Raw genomic sequence first — 20,837 nt, forward strand, 5'->3', positions numbered from 1 at the left:
GAATAGAAGGAGAGGAATTATCTGAACTCATTTCTATGTAACATTCTATTTGGTATGGTTCTTTCTGCCTTTCTTTGATTCAGTACATCAAATGTCTGTTGAATGCCCGTCCCTTCAAGGCAGAGCTGTGCCTACTCCTTTCAGAGTGACTTGGCAACTTGCTAGGCCTTTTAGGAAGATGTCCAGCTTCAGTAGAACCAATGTGTTTTTTTTCCTTGAGCTGCCATAAATAAATAAATGCATATATGTGTGTGTGTGTGTGTGTGTATGTGTATATATATATATATATGTATATATATATATATACATATATATATACGTATATATACACACATACATAACAAAGTAATGGCTGAAAACAACAGAAATTTATTAACTCACAGTTCTAGAGAACAAAACTTAGAAATCAAGGTCTGCAGGGCCAAGCTCCCTCCAGGCTAGGGGGGGCCTCTTCTAGCTCCTGGCAGCTGCAACTCTCCTCAACTTGTGGCCACATCCCTCCAATTTCTGCCTCAGTGGTCACATTGCCTCTTCCTCCTCTGTCTGTGTCAAATCTCCCTCTTTCTCCCTTTTTAAAGGACACTTGTGATTGTGTTTAGGGTCCATGAGGATGATACAAGATAATCTTCCCATCTTAAGACCCTTACCTGAATAACATGCCCAAATTTCTTTTTTGCCATGTAAGGTAACACTCAGAGATTTCAGGATCGGGATACAGGTAACTTTTGGAGGCCATTGTTCATCCTACCTTACTCAGGAACTTACCTCATGATCCCATGAACTTCCCTCTGTCAGTTGTCTACTAGGACGTGAGGCATATATCAGAAACAAAAAATTCTTTGCTAAAGTTTGACCCAGCTTGCTTAAGGAGGCAGAGTTGACTCAGTAGTTGAACCAGCATATCTGGGATAGGTGGTCTGCTAAATCTTAAAGACTACCTAGCAGATTTAAAGATGTACATGACGGATTAGGCCAACAAACAGAACTTCTCTTCCTTGGTTCATGCCAATTGGCTCAATGAGTGGATGAATAGATGGAAGGCCTCCTTTATGGATGATCTGCATGTCCTACTTGAATATTTATTTGGTCCCCAACAGCCTACCTAAGTTCCCTCGTTGTCCTCCTACAAACTCCTTCAGTTTCTTGTCAACAACTTTAGAAGGAGCCTTTTACCAATTCTGTGAAACAAGGCCTTTTAGGACTCCCTTTGTCTTTTGTCCCCTCTTTGCCAAGCTCCACAGTCCAGGGTCTTTCCCTTCTGCAGCCAGTGCAATAGCTAATCCGTTCTAGTTGCAAAAGATTTTAAAAACAATAAGACTATTGAAAAGCGCACTGGCCTCCTTCCAGTGGCTGCTTAAGGTGTTTACTCTGGAAAAGGTGCAGAGTTGTACTTGTATATCCCTTCTTTGTGTAAATTCTCCTTTACTTTCCATGTTCCTGAAGGAGGAGAGCCCTTTTTTGTGGCCTCTCTGGTTGGGGAGGTAGAGTACTTCTAGGAGGTGGAGGAGGCAATTGAACCTTGAAGTATCATATAAGTGAAGCCTTAGAAGGCAAGCCAGAGAGAGTTTGAGAAGAGGAACCTTTGGCATTGCCCAGTAAAAGCACTGTTTTATTTTTTTTTAATTAGCTGCAGGTGGGGCTTTGAGATAATTGCAAAAAGGATGTAGTTATAGAGTGACCAGACCACCCCCCTCCACACCTCTTAAAGGAAGAAACTGCCCCTTTAAATTTCTCTGGAGTCAGTTGGACTACAACATGTACCTTCATTTGTTCCCAATTTAAAATCAATTACCTGGATCAAACTGCCGTTAAACACGATTGGCTGGGTCAGCCTTTTCTAGTCTGTAGGTCATAGTTGTACCATCAGTACAAAATAACCCAGCTGCTGCCCCTGGGAAGTATTTCAGAGACACTGCAAGGAACAGCTCCTAATTTATAATTGGAAAAATGCAGGATACTCCAATGTCATTTTGCAAAAATGACTCTCACCTTGTCAGAACCCCAAAAGCTCTGAGAAAGTAAGCAATAGAGAGAGTTCTTACCTCCGCTGCAGAAATCTTTATAGAGATTAAGGTCAAATCACCCTCCTGTTTCTGTTAGCCCCACCAAAGTCCGTCACAAAATGAGACCATTATGATGAAATTGGTACCCAAGGGAGAGACGAATGGTTAGTAGTAAGGATAGTAGTGGATTCTGAGAAACATCACATACTGAGGACATTTGTTTTTGTGTTCTTTCACTGAAAGGATCCTGGGGAAACCAGCGTTAAACCAATGAAAGACGATGCCAGTTGATACAAGCTTCATTCTTAGTTTTAATATGACCTTTTATTGTACCGGAAGTCTCTTTCTGTCTGCTATTCCCTTTAAAATAAAAACCAAAGGGAGATATTGAAAGGCATAGTTGGCAGGAGTGAGGACACATAAAGGTCTGCAGAAGACAGGTGTTTCACCTGCTCGTCTCCATAGCCTTGGTCAGCCAGGGAGGCCACCATATTGTTTCATTTTCTCACCTGTCTTTAATGTTCACAGTTGGGTCCTTGTAGTTGGTTATTCTGAACAACACATTCGTGACAGCTGGAGGGGGTCTGCAGGTCTGCTTTCTTATCTGTAGATCTGTTTGATGGCATAGAGGCATGAATGCACATCATTGCAATAGAAGCTTGCTTCTGTGCTGCCTTAGGTGAAGAGGGTATGTGTGTGTGTGTGTGAGTGTGTGTTTCTCAGATAGACACTGAGAAATGAAATGGAAAGACACAGAGAAGGACAATCTGAGAGGAGCAGAGAGACAGAAAGATAGGAAGAGAAACCCGGTTACAATCATTCTCAGAGACAGCAAGACAGGACCAGCCCACACAGGGATGGACTGGGGAAAAGCACCTCCCCCTTCTCCTACTCTGCATCCCAGCTCATCCTTCTAGCTTTACATGAGGCCTTGGTGCTGATTAATGGGGGGCTGCCTCCCACCTTAGCTGGCCTGGTAAGGATGCCCTGCATGCTTTCACCAGCTTTTGGCCTGGTCGGTAATAAGAGTAATGGAGAAGTTCCTCCTCAAACAGCAGCAGTGGACGTCATGAGAAAGCTACCTTGAAACAGGACCTAATATGTTCTTCATTGGCTTTAAATTGTTTGGAGACTAAAGAATAATGAATCTACCTATCTATATGATTTCAGCTTTTTAAAAATTTGCATATTTGTTTTTATGCAAGCATACATAATGCAAGAATATATTCCCATAATAAAAATGTCCAGCACAGAGATAACACTAAAGTCATTGATTTTCAGCCCCGATCATTATTTCCTCCTCAGTTAATAATGACCATGTTATTTATGTTTTCAAATATTTTGATTAAAGTTATGCATAGCATGCTCTTAGAGTTTTTACCTTTTCCTGTTTGTAATCACACCCAACTTTTCATTGTGAATGCTGTGTTTATGCTTCCTCCTCCTCATTCTTCTCCCTGTCTTTCTCTTTCTCTCTCCCCAACACTTGCCCAATTTTTATCTAATATATAAATGTTCAGAAAACAATTTTTACTGATCATTCTTTTACTGTTGTTGGCTACATGTTACATATTTAGCGTTTTTTTTACATATCTAGGTTCTGATGCATGTTCCCATCATTCCTAAGAAGTTTCTAATTGCTATTTTGACTAGTCTGCTTAACTCAAGAATTATTTAGAAGTATGCTCATAAGTTTGCTTTTTCTTATGTGTACAGATTTTATGTACTTTCTGTCATTAATTTTTAAGTTGGCCCACTTTTGGTCAATAACTACGGTGATCATAATTTCAGCCTTGTAAAAATGCTGAGGTTTCCTCTATGGTCTAATCATGATTATATTTTGGGATTGTTATATGTATATGGGGTATCTGGTTACAAAGAGGAAAGGAAGAAAAGATAGAGACAGAGAGGGAGATGGAGATAGAGAGAAAGCGAGATAGAGATAGAGGTTTATATGATTGTTAAACCTGCTTCCATTTCCACCTCTCTAAATTCTTGTCATAATTTCTGGTTTTTGTGTATGTGTGTATGTTGTATTCTTTTAGAATTTCTAGGCTCAACTTCATCTGAGTTCTCTTTATAATTCCTACTTTTAATAGTTATAATAATTCTTTAAAAATTCTTTACATTTTAAAGAATTCTTTAAATTAAAAAAATTCTTTATGACTCTTAAAAGTCTGATTTCAACAATCTTTTTTTTAAATTTCTAGAACTTCTAGTTAATAATGTTCGGGGAAGAGAATGCACTCTTTCCTCCCTCTGAGGATATCAGCTATACCTAAGCAAAAGCTATTTGTACTGTTAACTCTGTTTCCTTGGGTATAAGTTCTTGTAGTTACTGTGTTTGGTGTGTATCTCCTATGTTCTTGGTGTTGCTTAAGTATTTGAGTATTTGGGGATTCTTGGCGGGTGCTCATCTTTTCATTTAAAATGACCTGCTTGCAGCTATTGGATGTACACCGCAGTGCATGGTGCTAAGGAAGGTGGATAAAAGGAACACCCAGCTTTTCCTAGGTGCAGGCAGTCACCCTGAACAAAACCTGGGCTCTCCTTCAAAGTCATGATCTCATTCTTTGCTAGAAAGCAGACTATCTGTTGTTTTCTGAGTGGCCCAAGTAAGGAGGAGTTGAGAGAGGCTAAAGAAAGGACCGAGGGTGATGGAAAAGTTCCAGCTACTCCTGCCTGATTTTGCAGTCCATCACCCTGTGGACTCCTCCTGCCCTTGCATGACCCTTCAGCTCATAGTACAGGCTTTGCAGTAGCCCTCTCCTGTACACGGGCTCCAGTGTGTGGTTTCTTTCTTTTATCTGGTGCCATCTGATAATGAGTATCTTATTTCATGTGATTTGAAGAGGGAGGGGAAACTTCACAAATAATTGCCTCTGGTGTTTCTTAATTATATTATTTCTCCAGGTTTAGAGACAAGGAGATGGGAAGTTGGGGTCAGATGAAGGCAAAAAGACAATTTATGGACTTATTCCATGTGTATGAAGAAAAGTTTTTGCAAACACATAAGGCGTTTAACTTTTGATCTTCACTTGTTTTTAAATTTGTGTACTAATGAAATATTCTTTTTCATTTTTAGGTCTTGAATATAATCATGGCCAAACCTTATGAATTTAACTGGCAGAAGGAAGTTCCTTCCTTTTTGCAAGAAGGAGCAATTTTTGACAGATATGAAGAGGTAAAGGGGTGTTATTAATGGATTCTCTCAAAACATTCTTATAATTATTTCATTTTAATTACACTGTTGATAAATAGTCTTTGACAGAAATAAGAACATCTTTGAGATTTATAAGTTGGAATAGCTGGAAAGAGGCAAGGTACGAAATACAATAATTATAATAATACTGTATTTGTTGAGCACTTACCATGTGCCAGATGTAATGATAATGATACTGAAAATTATTGAGAGCTCACTGTGTGCCAGAAACTTTCTGAAACATTTCCTGTGCATTCTGTAATTCCTCACAATCACCTTATAAGGTTGTTGCTATTATTATCCTTGTTTTACAAATGGGTTTCATGTAGGAACAGTTTTTGCTTAATGAAGTGCTTTTGGCAGGCTTTCCACATAAAACTTTCGATTTGTTACAAATGTAATGGTGATTGGACTTCACGCTAGTCATTTGCTGTGCTGGTTTCATTGATACAGAACAGCTTGACCCAAGCTTTGCATGTCTCAGTGTCTGTTGTTTATTGTTCTTGCAAGGTGGCAAGTGGCTCAGGCTTTTCATAAAGCAGGGGTTTAGGGACCCAATCTGATCAGAAGGTTGAAGTAGGTAGGTTGAAGCCTCATTAGCATTGTAAATACCTTGTTTTTCTTAAATTGTACTTGAATTTGAGGTGAATTGGAGAAGGGTGTGTGGTGAAATTGTGTTGCCTCTAAGGCAAAGGGAAATGTAAAAATTATGAAGACTTCGTGGAGAGTGAGTTGGTTCCTTTCTTTTTTTTTTAATTTTTATTGTTATTCAATTACAGTTGTCTGCATTTTCTCCCCATCCCTCCACCCCACCCCAGCCAAACCCACCTCTCTCCCCTGCCTCCCCCCTCCCCCCTTGATTTTGTCCATTTGTCCTTTATAGTAGTTCCTGTAAACCCCTCTCCTCACTCTCCCCTCCCCACTCCCCTCTAGCTATTGTTAGATTGTTCTTAACTTCAATGTCTCTGGTTATATTTTGTTTGCTTTTTTCTTTTGTTGATTATGTTCCAGTTAAAGGTAAGATCATATGGTATTTGTCCCTCACCACCTGGCTTATTTTCACTCCATGCTGTTGCAAAAAACTGTGGTACATTTATACAATAGAATTCTATGCAGCAGAGAGAAAGAAGGAGCTTATACCCTTTGCAACAGAGAGTTGGTTCCTTTCAAAATAACTCAAATGTATGTGGTGGCCCTCCCAGAGGTTCAGGTTGCCAGAACTTTACATGACATCTGCGTGTTTATGTGACTCAGTACTTGTTGACTTGGTTTTTCCAAAATGTGTATCATAATACACTAGATTTATCCCACAGTTACTTTGTAAGTAAACAAAATTGAGAAAGGCAAAGGATGGGCCCCAGTGTGGTTCTGCTTCTTGTATTGGATTAAAGTGTTGAAGTGACAGCTATTTATAAGACTGAAACTTTACTGCTTCTCAGAAAGCAACAGCTAATTGCCCTCTGCTTTCAGAGGAAAAAGTAATAATATTCCACCACCTGGATGCAGCCACTTTTAATTCTTTGGCAGTTTTCCTTTAGTCTTTCTTTCTGTATGGTTTTTTTTTTTTCTTTTTTGCCCTCTATGTCATAATCGTGATTGTAGAGTAACCTTTTAAAATATATATCAGAGCCTCCTCTTCCTCTAGTTAAAATGCTTTCATGGCTGTCTAATGTAGGATAAAGGAAATGTGTCAGAACGAAATACAAGGTTTCCATAATTTGGCTCAGGCCTATTTCTACAACCTCATTTCCTACCAAATTCCTACGCATAGTCTCTGCTTTAGCCATAAAAACCCACTTATAATTCTTCCAATAAACTATTCCATTACATGCTTTGTGTACACTTTCCTCATTTTCCGAAATAAACTTCTTCCTCCTTGTTAGACTGGTGAACTCCTGCTCCTCCTTTGGAACCCAGATGGGAATTCTCCTCCTCTTTGATATCTTCCTTGATACGTTCAATAAGAACTGATAACTCTTTCGCGCTCCTACTAACCTACCCTTGCACCTGTCACACTGCATTCCTGTTTAATGTTTCTCTCTCTCCTCCCATACTCTCATTTTCTTTAGGTCAAGGGCCCTATTTATTTCGCCCTCCCCGGGGACTAGCAGGATGACTACAACTGCTGAACTCACTGTAGATGTCTAGTATCAAAACGGACTTTAGATTCAATTGATTCCAACTCAGTCTCATTTTATTGTGTGTGTACTTGCTCATTTTCTTGATAATTGCAGTGGTGAGAGGACTTGATAATTCTAGAGACCCATGCGAGGGCCCATGTGTACTTCAACAGATTCAAAATATTAGGGCAAACCGTGGGATATTTTTATTTTTTTAAGTTAAAGGTGATCATCAGTATGAATAATCGGATACAGTGCAAGCCTAATACAAAGTAAGTTTATTGCAGTTGACTGCTTTTATCCACTTTACACAACTTGGCAAAGAGGGCCAAGGACCAGCTGAGGTGCATTTCAAAATCTTTCTCCCGGGTAAGCCAGGTCTAAGGTGGGGACCAGCGTCAGCAAGTTCATGGGCATTGCCCTGCATTATGAGTTGGTGAGAGACATCTCTCCCTGAATTGGCTAGTGTGTCCCAAAAGATTTGTGGTTTCTAAGGCAGTTTCCCAGGCTCTGGAAAGCGATAGGATAATTTCAAAATACTATGTGGCTTCTAATTACTTACAGAAGGTCATTTTGAAGTGATTAAATATAATCACTGCTTAAGCATCTCTACTACTATGATCTAAGCAAAAACATGAGAAAAAGAAGTACGTCTTTGATGAGCAAAGTAAAATATGGTTTCATGAACTGGAAGTTCATCATCATGGAATCATTTTTTATTTCTCATGATATTCTTTGGTTATTAGTTATCACAACCTACATTTAGAAAATACTGATTACTTGTGCTTCAAAAGGCATTGGCTTTTTTCCCAGATTCCTCTGAAAATGAGGTAGAACCAGGAGGAAAGAAATTGTGAACAAGCATTAAATATATCTAACTAAGCTTTCAACTTTGTTAAGTGCTAGTTTAAGCAAACATAAAAAAAAATGAACCTCATAAAGTAAATAAGTCTCTTTAGAACAATATTTCAAATCAGAAAACCAAATAGTATTTCAAGTGGATTGTAGCCAGTTTTTCTTATTATTTCCAAATCCTATAAGATTCAATTCTTTGGAGCCACAGCCATTAAAATATTCAGGGCAACAAATTATATGCAGAAGAGCTTTGTTTCTACAATTTGTACGTAAACAGCAATGAGCAATGACAGCTGAGAGCAAGTGGGAGGAACAAGAATTAGAGAAAACAGAACTCAAGCCTCCGAAAGTGTCACAGCAAAGGGACCACATGCGAAGGGACATAGATGCTTTCAGCGCCCTGTGACAACTCTCCCGATGGCCTGAAGGGTCAGGCAAACAAGATGTTTTGTTCCACTGATTGGTTCAAGGAAGGCAGAGAAGTGGATGAGCACTCACTAAGTCAGAAAAAAAAGTGTTTACTAGCCATGGTTTTAAAATTTTATATTATCTTGCCAATAAATATTATCAGTGCAAACGATTTTAAGCATTATTTTATTATTTCTGCGTTACTGCGGGATTTCTTTGGGGCAGCCCAAACTTTTAGAAACTGCATAGCAGCCTGCTTCGTAACCTCTGGTTATTTACCCGTGCCACTTCTAAATCTATTTTTTTTAATCCGACTTTATTTGACTTAGAAGTTACTTGAATGCAAAATGTATTTTGTTTCTAAGCAGTGCTTGCTAGGAAATCTTTTAAATAGAGATGTTTCTGTTGCGGAGGACAGAAACAGCAGTGAGAACACATGGAACCCAAATGTCTCTAACTCAACCTGACTTTCCTTTCATATCCCTGTTAAAAGGGCCCCATCCCCTGGCTGCTCAAGGCCCTCCCACTCTTTCCTAGAATTCCTAGGTGCTCACACTCTCTTGATTAGTCATATCCTCGGGGCCTTCTTACCTCTCTCCTCCCAGTTCTAGTTTTTTTCTCTTCCTAAACCCATTGTATCACCAAGTTCCAGGAACAAGGACATCGTGTGAAATGGACTCTTACAAAAGATTGGGTGGTAGCAGAGACCTGCAGCACACTCCGGGACACATTCAGATTAAATATCGCATGTAATTTCATAGGTCAGCTCTGCCAAAGGGTGTCTCACTGCCTGTCCTCTTTTGCCCCACTCTCCCCCTCAACATGCATGTTCCTGTTTCTTTTCTTTTTAAAGCTCTCCCCCAAGAGTCCTTTTCCAATTTACCCATTTCCTCTTTTCCATGTGCCTTTTCTCAACTATTACAAAAAACAAAACAAAACTATCCCTTTCAAGCCAAAGGAGAAGAATGGAAAATTCTAGTCCCTTGTCACCCTGAGCTGTTGGGCTTCCTTTTCACCTCAGATTCTCCCATCCAGACTCCTGAGACCTCCTTCCCTTTTGCGTAATCTTGAAGGGCCAAGTATGTACTTAAAACAAACAAAATTTTAAAAGAACTTTATATTTAAGAAGAATGCTGCTGTCCTAAAAAAAGCAATCCCCATGGGAGCATAGCAGTGATGGTCTGTATCTTTGCTGCCCATCACCACGGGTGGCTGTTCACTCAGCGCTTGCAGTGTGGCGAGTGGGAATGAGGCACCAAGCTCTCAATTTTGTTCAATTTTAATTAAAACTTACATAGGTACATGTGGCTGGTGGCTATCTTATTAGACAGCACAGTTCTAGGCGGTCCGTTCAAACTGCTGTACAACCAGATTTCCTAATACCATCTTTCTTTCCCAACAAAAAGGAACAGTTTCCAGTTCATTTAGTTGGAACCTGCAATTTTGTCGACCATTTCTTAGTGGTAGGTGGGCCAGAGACTTAAATGTTTAGTAGATGATTCACCCCAGCCACCACTGGCCCCACCCTCCCCACATCACAGATCCCAGCTTGGGCCACCCCTTTTTGTCACCTGTGGGCTTTGGGTGCCTCTGAGGCGAGCTGCCCAGATGAGGTGCCTTTTTCTGGTAAATACTTGGTCTTTACTCCCTTCCACCTGTCACTGCCTCCCCGTCCTCTACATGCACATAAGTGGAAACAGTTGGTGCATACAACTACTGCTAGGAAAACAGAAGCAGTTGTGGCCATTGTCAAGCCCAGAGAGACATCGAAGTGCAGGCGGAGCAGACAGGCGAATTTCCCGGGCGGCTCTCAGACCAAATGGTGGGCTACATGGTGAAGCCCCAAAAGGTCCAGACCGCCTACACACTCCCGGCTGCTCGTCAGGGAAGCGAGGATTTTTCAAATATAATTTTCAAAAAACTAAAAACACAACCCTCAGAGAAAGTATTTTCACTTAAAATGTATTTAACTCCTCAGCCAGGACACCAGCATGATGGTAAAGTTAGGTCTGAGTGCGTTGGAGGAAGAGAGTTTTAACACCATCAGGAAAGGAGCACTGAAACAGTATTATCTGTTAGATACAAAACTGCTCACTGCTCTAGGGGGAAAAGACATACAGTCTTTGCTCCCAGACACAAATCACATGCATCTCTACAGGCCAAAAAACAGCTGCAGTTTATCTACCTAACTTCAGAGAATCTGGGACCTAAACAATGGTGAATAATAAACCAAACAAAGTTACACCTTCTATAGAAATAAGTCATTCTTGGGCGGGTCTCTAGATAGTGCTCCTGTATAATGTTGGCAGAACATACAGCCAACTGTTTATCTTATTTCCATGTTTTGGATAATTTAAGCTGACCTAAAGGGTCAGGATATTGGGCTCAAATAGCAGAAAGTGAAATTGTTGCACAATTACTTGTATTTTACAGTGAAGGATACTTACACAGCAGTCACAATGATAATAATCATGATCTATGTCTTTCCACTTTTAGAATCAACCTAAAGGTAGGCAAAATATTTAATCATATTGACAAAAGAGAATGTAAAAGAAGTTACTAACTTTACATAAAGTAAGGGTGCCAACAGGGGTTGGAAAATACAAGGGGTCAGAGGCATGGAGGAAAGACCAGCGAGTTAATATTCTCAGTGGGAGGTACTCTTGGTACAGATGATGGTGCATGGAATAGAGGCTTGTGTTCATTATTTAAAGTGTAAAAGTTGCCAATTACAAAACTAAAAGTAATATAATTTCAAATTTGGAGTTAGGGGACCAGAGAAGAAGTAAGGAAATGAGTTAAACGGAGCTCGATTTCTGAATGTGTATTCTACAGAACTTATTACTACATGTGCCTGGTGAATATTAGTTCAGTTCTTGGCTGCTTTGCCATGAGTCTCGCTTTTTCAAGCTGCAGTCCCTACTAGAACTGGATATTTCAAACAAACCAACAAAATGTGTTGATATTACTTCATTATACACCTAATTAAGTCCGGATGTCTCAGTTTGAAACTGCAGGCCCTGAGTATATGGCCCCAGATGCTCTGCCAGCCTCACCCCTACTCTTTCGCCCACAGTCAAGTTGTGATGAGGAAGGTGTAGGATTGTGCTCCTTGTGCTGTGAGAAGACTGGAAGGGCAATGGGTCCAGGGGACTGACCTGGGTGGCCTCGGAGAGCAGGCTCCCTTAGAGCTAAGTCTTGATTGATGAGTCAGCCAATCAGCTAATCAAAGCACAGCTAAGTTGAGGGTGAGCCCATGGCTCATACAAGAGCATGGGTGTGGAATTGGGGGGCGTGGCTTGTCTGGCTGGGGCAGAAGGAGGGCGGTGCAGAACAGCAGCTGAAGCCACAGAGATGGGCAGTGTCCATACCATCAGTAGCCCAAGGCTTTGGCATGACATCTTGAAAGCTATAGGAGTCTTTGATTGACATTTAGTAGGGAAGAGTAAAGTCTGAATGATGAATGGGAAGTGGGTCTGCTGGATTCCCGTGTGAATAGCCTGGGAGGGAAAAGCTGCAATTCAAGGACCCAATAGATCGTTGCACATGTGGGAAATAAGGGAAGAGGTTGAGTATGAGAATGAATTAGAGCCCTGGCCAGGTGGCTCAGTTGGTTGGAGCATTGTCCCAATATGCCAGGGTGGCAGGTTTGATTCCCAGGAAGGGCACATACAGGAATCAGCCAGCCCGTAGATGCATGAACGAGTGGAATGGCAAAATCAATATTTCTCTCCTCTCTCTCTTTCTCTCTCAAAAACATGAATTAAAAAAATGTTTAAGAAGTGAAAATGAATTAGAGAATTTCCTAACCTGGGGGATGTAGAAGGTGAGAAAGAGTGTAAAACACGGTAGGGATTTCCAGCACAGGATGCTGAGCAGACTAACGCAAATGAAGAGAACACCAGAGAAGAAGTACATTTATGGATGCACTGTGTGCTTCCTCTTCTTGAAATGAACGTTATTTATTGTCACGTTTTCTGTAGCATGTCAGAAACATTTTGCATATGATACAAATCACATAAGATTTAGTTAAAAATAAATTGAGCAAAAAGGGAATTGAAAAACATACTAAACTCTCCAATAGGATGAACAAATGGATGCATTCTCCTCCTTTCTCAGTCCTCCACTCCCAGGGCCGTTGTCGGCATCCTGGGTGGAGTGGGCATCGTGTGTGGGCTCGTGTTAAAACCAGAAGTCTGCAAAGTAGGCAAACGCCTTATCGTGTAGAGTGGCAAGCAGTTCTCAAAGTGTGCTCCCCGAACCAGCATCGTCAGCAGCACTTGGAGCCTTATTAGAAATGCAAATTCTCATGGATGAATCAGAAACTCTGGGGATGAACTCAGCAATATATGTTTTAACAAGCCCTCAAAGAACTCCAGTGCACACTCAAGTGTGAGAATCAGTGGTGTAGAACCAGAACAGGGAGTTTCGATTTTTTTTTCTGATTATTATGGAAAGCTATGTTTCAAAAGGAACTGGCATGATTTGATTTACATTTGGAGACAGTTACACTGGTAGCTGTGTGCAGAATGGTTTCAGGTGTGGGCCAAGTGCACGCAGGAGATATGACATTGTAGTTGGGGATACCAGGAACTTAAGGAAGGTGAGCTGCAGTCTTATTTTTTCCTTTTAACGGCTGTATCTCCATAGACAATTTCTTAACATCCCTGTGCTAGGAAAGAGCAGACGTGAAAGTGGGTGGGTCTGAAGAGTATTTTTTTTCACCTAAGGATTATATGATTTCTCATCCATCAGCCTTTAGTTACCTGTCTTGTCATCATAGCCATGTGACTCTTTTCACACAGTAAGAGAGCTGTGACTGGGCACCTGGGTCCTTAGTTGGTCTGAACACTGAAACAACCCAAAGTTGCAAGAAATAGCATCAACCAGGTTTTTGCAAAAACACCCAGGCCTGTTCCTTCCTCTCCACTAGACTTTAAAACAACAGTGCTGATAATGTTATCGATACTCTCAAGCCCCCAAAGCTTAGAGCTCATTGTCATCTAAGAGTTAGGCATTTAAGGAAAGTTCTGTATCATTTGGAAAGCTCCAGAAAGGAAGTTGATTTGAAGACAAAAGAGCCTGGTTTGAGCCTTTACTCTGATATTTACAAATTATGACCTTGAGCGAGTCCTTTCATCTGTCTGACGGAGCATCCCTCTCACCTCACATGGGGACGATATGCCTGTGCTAGAGGCTCCTAGTAGGAGAGCATGAGTCACCCAGTGCGAGTAGATACCTCTTCAGAGTAAAGATTCCACCAAGGTTGAGACCATGTCTCTTACCTCCAGCCGAAATAGCTCAGTTGGGAGAGCGTTAGACTGAAGACCATGTCTCTTCTGTAAAATGTTCAGCCAATACCCCAACAGAAACTGTTGGAAACCTTAAAGAGCTATCAGTCAACTCTTGGCACTAATAATCAGACTCCTAAAGTTTCTGCCAATAAATGGCTTTTAACTTCTCCCAACTTTCATTCTCTGTCTTAACTCAGGGGTTGATTAACAGAAATCCAGGATGGTCCCGGTTGTTGCCGCATAGACTCCTAGAGCACATTTGCTCCTTTATTTGTGGATAAGGTTAGAAGAGTAATTTCATATCACAGAGTTTACTGACCTGCCATCCATCACCATCAGCCCTCTGAGTATGTGAGTTGGAGAAAGAAGGAGCTTCTGTCCTTGATGAAAAGGAAGCTGTGCCTTGATTGGAGAAGTGAAAACACATGGGTGAGATAAGATATATACCATAGAGTGCTAAGTTGTGCAGACAGTTATCCAAGGATTTGGTAAATGGAGAAATCTAAAAGTACTGAAATAATCAGAGACAATTTTTCTAAGTAGGTATTACCAGACCTCAAGCTTGACCGACTGGAAAATGAAGTTACAGTGAGGCATGCAGGGTAAGAGGAAGCCTGGCTTGAAATCCCAGTAAGGGAAGTGATATGAAATCTGGAAAGAACAATTAGCCTGAAAGGGAGAAAAGAACTTAGTTAGGAATGTGGAAAGACAAAGGTTTAAAGGATCAATTAGTGGTCAATGACTGTAGCAAATTTTGTTGCATGTCAAACCACACCAACACTTAATGATGTAAAGGAAGAAAACTTTTCCTCTGCCCTCTTAGGTTCAGTGGCTGGGACTTGCAAATTAAACTGGCAAAAGCCAGATTAACAGGAGAAAGGGAAAACAAATTTTCTTGATTCTAATATTTTTATATGCACAGGAGCTTCACAGAAAAGAGTGAAAACCCAAAGTAGTTAGACTCAGAAGTGCATACACCAATGGGTGGTAAATTGAGGAGAAGTAACTAGACAAGGGAAAGGGGGCTCTGGGCTTCTAGGGGCGGTAAATTGTGAAATTGTGGTAAATACATGGGGAAACTAATGGAAGACAAAGGTCATTTTAGTAAGGGTTGTGTAGACTCATCTTGTTGCTGACTTTTTGTTTTCTTCATGGCTGTAAAACTCCCTGGAGAGGGGATTTTTGAAAGTCCTCGTTTCTCAGAAGTTTCTGCTTTTAATCAGATAACGGAAGCTCTAGAAAGGCCTTTTTCTGCATCTGTTGATTCTCAATTGCCTTCAGCTTCAAATAATCCATATGCCAAAGTGGCATGTTCTGGGTGACATAGTCTAATGCCCTTTAGTGGTTTAAGACAGAAACCATTCATGCAGTCCATGCTTCTGTGGGTCAGCTCTCTGGGCTGGGCTCTGCAGGGCACACCAAGTGTTTGCTGGGCTGACTGGAGGTTGATTTGGGATGGCCTTAGCAGGATGGTCTCATCTCCGCCCCAGCGGGTCTGTCACCCTTCTGCAAGCATGCAGGGTTTATTCTCTTTTGGGCACAGCCAAGTTACTGATGCATTGTTGAGGCCCAAGCAAGTCACAAGGCCAGCCCAGACTCAAGAAGTAGGGACATACACTCCACTTTAAAAAAAAAAAATCCTCACCTGAGGATATGTGTATTGACGTTTTTAGAGTTAGAGGAAGGGAGTGAGAGCCAGAGCGAGATGTGAGAGGGAAACATTAATCGGTTGCCTCTCATATGCACAGGACGATGCTCCAACTAAGTGAGCCATCCAGTCTGAGCTGCTCCACTTCTTAATGGGAGGAGCTGCAAAGTCACATTGCTAGACATTTGCAGAGGAAGGGAGGGAGGGTTGTGGCCCTCTTTGCAGTCAGCCGCAGGTGTCTTAGGTACTTTTTCTGTCATTGGTCGTCTCATGTTGAAAAGGCTTAGAACAGGGGTCAATAAACTTTGTCTGTAAAAGGCCAGATATTAAATACATTAGGCTTTGTGAGCCACCCCGTTTCTTTCCCAACTACTCTATCTTTGTAGCACAAAAACAGCCACAGAACATAGACAATTCATAAATGAGTGAATGGTGTTCCAATAAATTATTTTCAGAAACAGGGGCCAATTGGATTCGACTGACAGGCTGTAGTTTGAACACACCAAGCTTAGAAGACAAATAATGTTACACAAAACTAAATAACAAATTAGTTTTGATGGTGTTGATGTTACTTACAGTTTCAGGTAATTTACTTTTAGTTCATCATTTTCTCTTACAAATGCATTCATGTATTTTTAATTGAGTCATCTTCCTTTTTTTCCCTTTTCTTTATGATTGTATCAGATTTTGTTGCATAAGTAATCACTCTTGTCTTTCTTTTCTAAGATGCTCCACTTTTGTTTATTTGTTTTTGCTTATCTTCCCATTTTTATATTTTTCCCTCTATGCGAAGTTTCTTTGAGTTTGCCTTTCTTCACTTCTTCACAAGGGTAGACAATAACTCTATTCCTTGGAGGAATAGAAGCATTTCAGCCATGAAATAGTGTCTGAGTCAGTCTCGTGGAAAACTCTCATACTGAGATTGATGCTATTCAAGGGTACAGGAAGGACTGCTTATTCATGGCAAAACGTGAGACGCATCCATTAGGCAAGTAGAGAAGGAATCTGTGTGACTTTCGATTCCAAAGGAGCTAGAAAGATGAAAACAATACAATGCAAATGGCAGAAAATGTGTAAATAATGAGCCAATCAAATTAAAACATAAGAAACTAGCTAAGGAGCAACATATGTCCCTAAAATATTACTGTGCTATGCTAAAGAATTTAGTTAAAATTCAATGGCTAAAATAATAGTGCTGGTTCTTTATATTGCTTGTCTTCAGCCTGAAGTGTAAGTAAGAAAATGCTCAAATCAGCTCCTTCAAGGCATGTCTGTGGCTGCAGGTGCACAGGAGCATGGTGTCCAGGGCATCCTTTTAACTAGGGTTGCTGAGCGCAGCCCGGCAGATCTCAGGCTGATGGTGAAGGGGCCCAAAAGGTATCCTGTCTGTTTGCGCATTTTTCAGAGGGAATGTACTCTGCTAATGCCTGTGTTCTAGCCATTGAATTAATAGAGTTCACTGAAGTGTGTACAAATGAATAGTCGATTGCAATATACAGTATATTTTAAAGTGAATCATTTTGAGTCCCTGCTTGAGTAATAAAATTGCATTTCTTAGAACTCAACTATATGTGAGTGAATTCCCTATTCCTAAAAATTATGAGGAAATATTTTTGTTGTTACTGGTTTTGGTTGTTTTTCGAGAGGGTGCTTTTTAGTGCTTACAATAGAAATGTCTGCCACATGAGCACTACAAGGCACTGTACAAACGGTGTCACACGTGTAAATGCTATACAAATATTGTTTCTTTAAAACCCCATAAAAACTCTATGCGAGGGAGGTCTTTATAGCCTTATTTTACAGACTGCAAAACGAGGGCACAAAACGGTTGAATAGCCAGCCAGTCACAGGCCGAGCAGGAGGATCCCGCACCTCCTAGCCTGCAGTGGTTCTCCAGGTGCGGTCCCTGAACAGCAGCAGCAGTAGCAGCACTTGGGAACTTGTTAGAAAGGCAGTTATCGGGCCCACCCCAGACCTACAAAAATAAAACTCGTGGTGGTGGGCTCCAGCAACCCTTGTGTTAACAGCCCTCCGTGTGATTTGGATGACACAGCTCAGGTTTAAGAACCATTAGGCAGAGAGCAAGGTAAGGAGTTTTAGGCTTCCTGAGAAGGAAAAATAATTAAATCCATTTAGTTTTTTATAGCTAATCTCCCCCAAACAGGCAATGCAGATAATGGGGAAAGAACTGATCAATTAAAGCGACTTTTCTTTTTCCAGAGGAGTTGAACGTACTAGATTTTATTGAGCTCTCTAAACTACTTAATGTGCCAGACACAGTGCTAAGCACTTGCCATCAGTCATCGCTTTAAACCCTCAGATGGTTGGGAGGATTAAATGAGGTTATTTTCCACATTATTGAGAATTGCCAACTACCCAACTTATAGTAGTTGATGGAGCCAGTCTCGAGAACTGATGTGTTGATAAAGAGAACATGCACTAATCACAGCCACGTGTATAGTGACTCAGAATGACTGCCAGGTATGAATGGTGGCCCTCAGGTCACACTGCCCCCAAATATGGCACCTTGGCATATTGAATATTTTAAGCTGAAGGAGACTGAGAAAACAGCAGAAACAGGAAGGGCACTCTGACCTCCCCTCTGGCCTTCCTCCCTGAAACAGGTCATAAAACCCTCATGTGACAGGTGCCCTCCCTACACCTGGCGGAAAGGAGCATCCTTCTCTCTGAAGACATAGGGACCCTGAGAAGAGTCAGAACACGCAGGTCTTGCTACGTCTCCCTCAGTTTACTGCACTTACCTCATACTCCTTGACCTGTCCTGTTCCTCCACGACTGGCCATCTTCATCAAACTTGCATAAAAATACTCAGGTCTAAACTGTTTCTTTGGGTCTTCATTTCCTTATGAAGGCTCCTGTGTCAAGTAAAACTTACTTTAAATAAATTTGTTAGTTTTACTTTTGCTAAGCTCTGTTTCTCTGTTTAATTTTTAGACCCAGTCAGGGACCCTAAGAGGGTCCAGGAAAATTTTTTCTCTCCTACACAAAGAAGCATTTTTTTTTTGGAAAATATGTATGCTGTAAAATATATATATATATAATTTTAATATTTTCTAAAGTTCAGTAATGGAAGTTAGAACTGTTTAAAGATCTGATCAACTCTTTTAGTCACCCATTTTTTTAAATCTATTTTAGACCATGATTATTATACTATTACATCCAGGAGTTCTTAATTTGATTCTCTTAGGGAAAGAGAGATAGAATTTATACTTCACCTATTTTTCCCTAAGAGCAAATAGGTATCCCTAAGAACACTAATACCTCTACTTTATGATCAATAAAAATTAGCTTTTGTGGATAGTAAAATACTAACCAGGACTTTTTTAGTTGCTATTAAAAACAAACAAAAAATTTTTAAAAAGCTAGGTAAAATGTACAATATGAAAGGAACTAATATTTTCTTTCAGTCATTTGAAATAGACATAAAATTTTCTCAGCAAGGAACCCAGTTTTTTTTATACTTAATACCAATTCTGATAAATTAATAAGAAACACATGGTTTTTAAACTACTTGCTCTTAAAGCCATAAATAGTCAGAAATTGCTCTGAAATGGTGCCTTGTCCAAAACATGGAATGAACTGTGTGGGCTGAGCCAGTACAGCTTCTCAAGGACAGCATACTTGCCACACTAAAGAGTCGCCCTGGGGACAGTGTCACTGGCACCTCCATTGTTCTTCTGGTGTGGCTTTCCTTCTCCCGAGCTCCTAAAAGGGCAGGTGCCCCACTTAACTTTGGGAGATGCAGAGTTGCCCAGTTTTTGCTCACCATAGCCAAGTTGCCGGGATGTTGTTTGCAAATAAAGAAAGGATTTTTGTGCTAAGTGGTACTTAGAATAAAATCTTTTCCAGAGAGCACTTTCTGGAAGAGTTTAAAATACACATCATTTATTAAGGACATGGATTCGGGGTTAAGCCAAAATAGGTTAATTTTGGAGATAGGATAATGAACCAGTCGTAAACTCACTAGGCACTAAGCTATAGCTTCCTTGTCTGAAAAACTGGGGTGATAAGACCTACCCCACGGGGCCATTGTGAGGGATAAATAAGGTGGATATTTTTAGAATGTAAGCCTGAGTATGTCCCTCTTCTAGTGTAAACCTTCAGTGGCTTCCTACGTCTTTCCAATCGATTTCCAAGGCCATTCTGTCCCCCTTGCAAGTCCCCTGCATGACCTTTCAGCTCACTTTCCCATCGATGTGCCCCGAAAATACCAGACACACTCCACCTCAGCTCCCTCTCCGGGCTGCTTTTTCCTGTGTACACCCCATTGTCATGGTTCGCTTCCTCACTTCATTCCGGCTCCGTTCGAAGTCTCTTCATCCAGAAGGCCTTCATGATCATCTCACTTCAAAAAACCGTGAGTGCTCATACCCGCACACACATTCCCCTTACCCTCTAAGACTTTTATCATTACAGCTATCAATTCCTGATATATTACTTGTTTCTGTTCTTTGTCAAAATCCCCCCCTTTAGAATGTAAACCATGAGAGCAGAGACTTTGATTTTATTTACTGCTATATCCCTAGCAAGAAATTCATTTATCACTCAATAGGGACAGCAATCCAGCAAGTCCTTACATATCTTGGACTTAAATTTATTGTTATTTAAATGGTGCCAATTTGTAAGGAATTTTAAGAGTGCCAAAGAACTGGAACTGGAGATTCTATTTTGGCATCTGGAGAAGGATTAGCAAGAGCTGCCATCTGTTGCAGCCGGGGAGGTGCGCCGCTTTAATCTTCCAAGAGAAACCTGCCCCGAGAGTGTGGTCAGTGGTCAGTGGACAGCCTCCAGCTGCAGCATGTTCAGCACCCCCACTACGTACCTGCCAAGGTCCCAGCCACTGAGTACCCTGATGGAGATACTGGAGCTGATCCTTTCCTGCTCCAGATAAGGCTCCTCTGGTGAGCAGTCCTTGCTCTAGACCCATCCACCTGACAGAGATGTACTGCAGCCTGAGACCCTTCCTACCCAGTCCTCCTTCCTCCCTGCTCTCCTTGCACAGGAGTTGGTCCTGCCTCCTGCCTTTGAAGGCTCTCCCTCTTATTTCTGCTCCCTCTCCCCTTTCTCTTTCATCGGCATTTTCCCCTCACGAATCCCTTACCCCTCCCAGTCTGTCCCAGTGTCAGTTCCTTGGTGACACAGCTGATGCAGCAGCCCCCTCCAACCGCCCCACCCCCCTCCAACACTCCATCCCCTTCCCCATGTAGGATGGCCACATGCTAGGTTTTTGGGACTGCAGTTTTCTAAAGTCAACTCTTCACTCACTCACTGCAGAGTTCTCTAGAA

At 41.1% G+C, this 20,837-nt stretch overlaps 1 protein-coding gene across 24 annotated transcripts in view; it reads left to right on the plus strand.

Moving 5' to 3' along the window:
- PLCB4 (phospholipase C beta 4) overlaps window positions 1-20,837 on the plus strand; it is a 397,020-nt gene that overhangs the window by 232,718 nt on the left and 143,465 nt on the right. For all 24 annotated transcript variants that reach the window (XM_053926118.1, XM_053926124.1, XM_053926125.1 and 21 more), the window contains one exon: window positions 5,089-5,187. In XM_053926118.1, coding sequence (XP_053782093.1) covers window positions 5,089-5,187 — 99 coding nt within the window. The remainder of the gene's footprint in view (window positions 1-5,088; window positions 5,188-20,837) is intronic.

The sequence above is a fragment of the Desmodus rotundus genome, chromosome 6, assembly GCF_022682495.2.
Source record: "Desmodus rotundus isolate HL8 chromosome 6, HLdesRot8A.1, whole genome shotgun sequence".
Classification (NCBI taxonomy): Eukaryota; Metazoa; Chordata; class Mammalia; order Chiroptera; family Phyllostomidae; genus Desmodus; species Desmodus rotundus.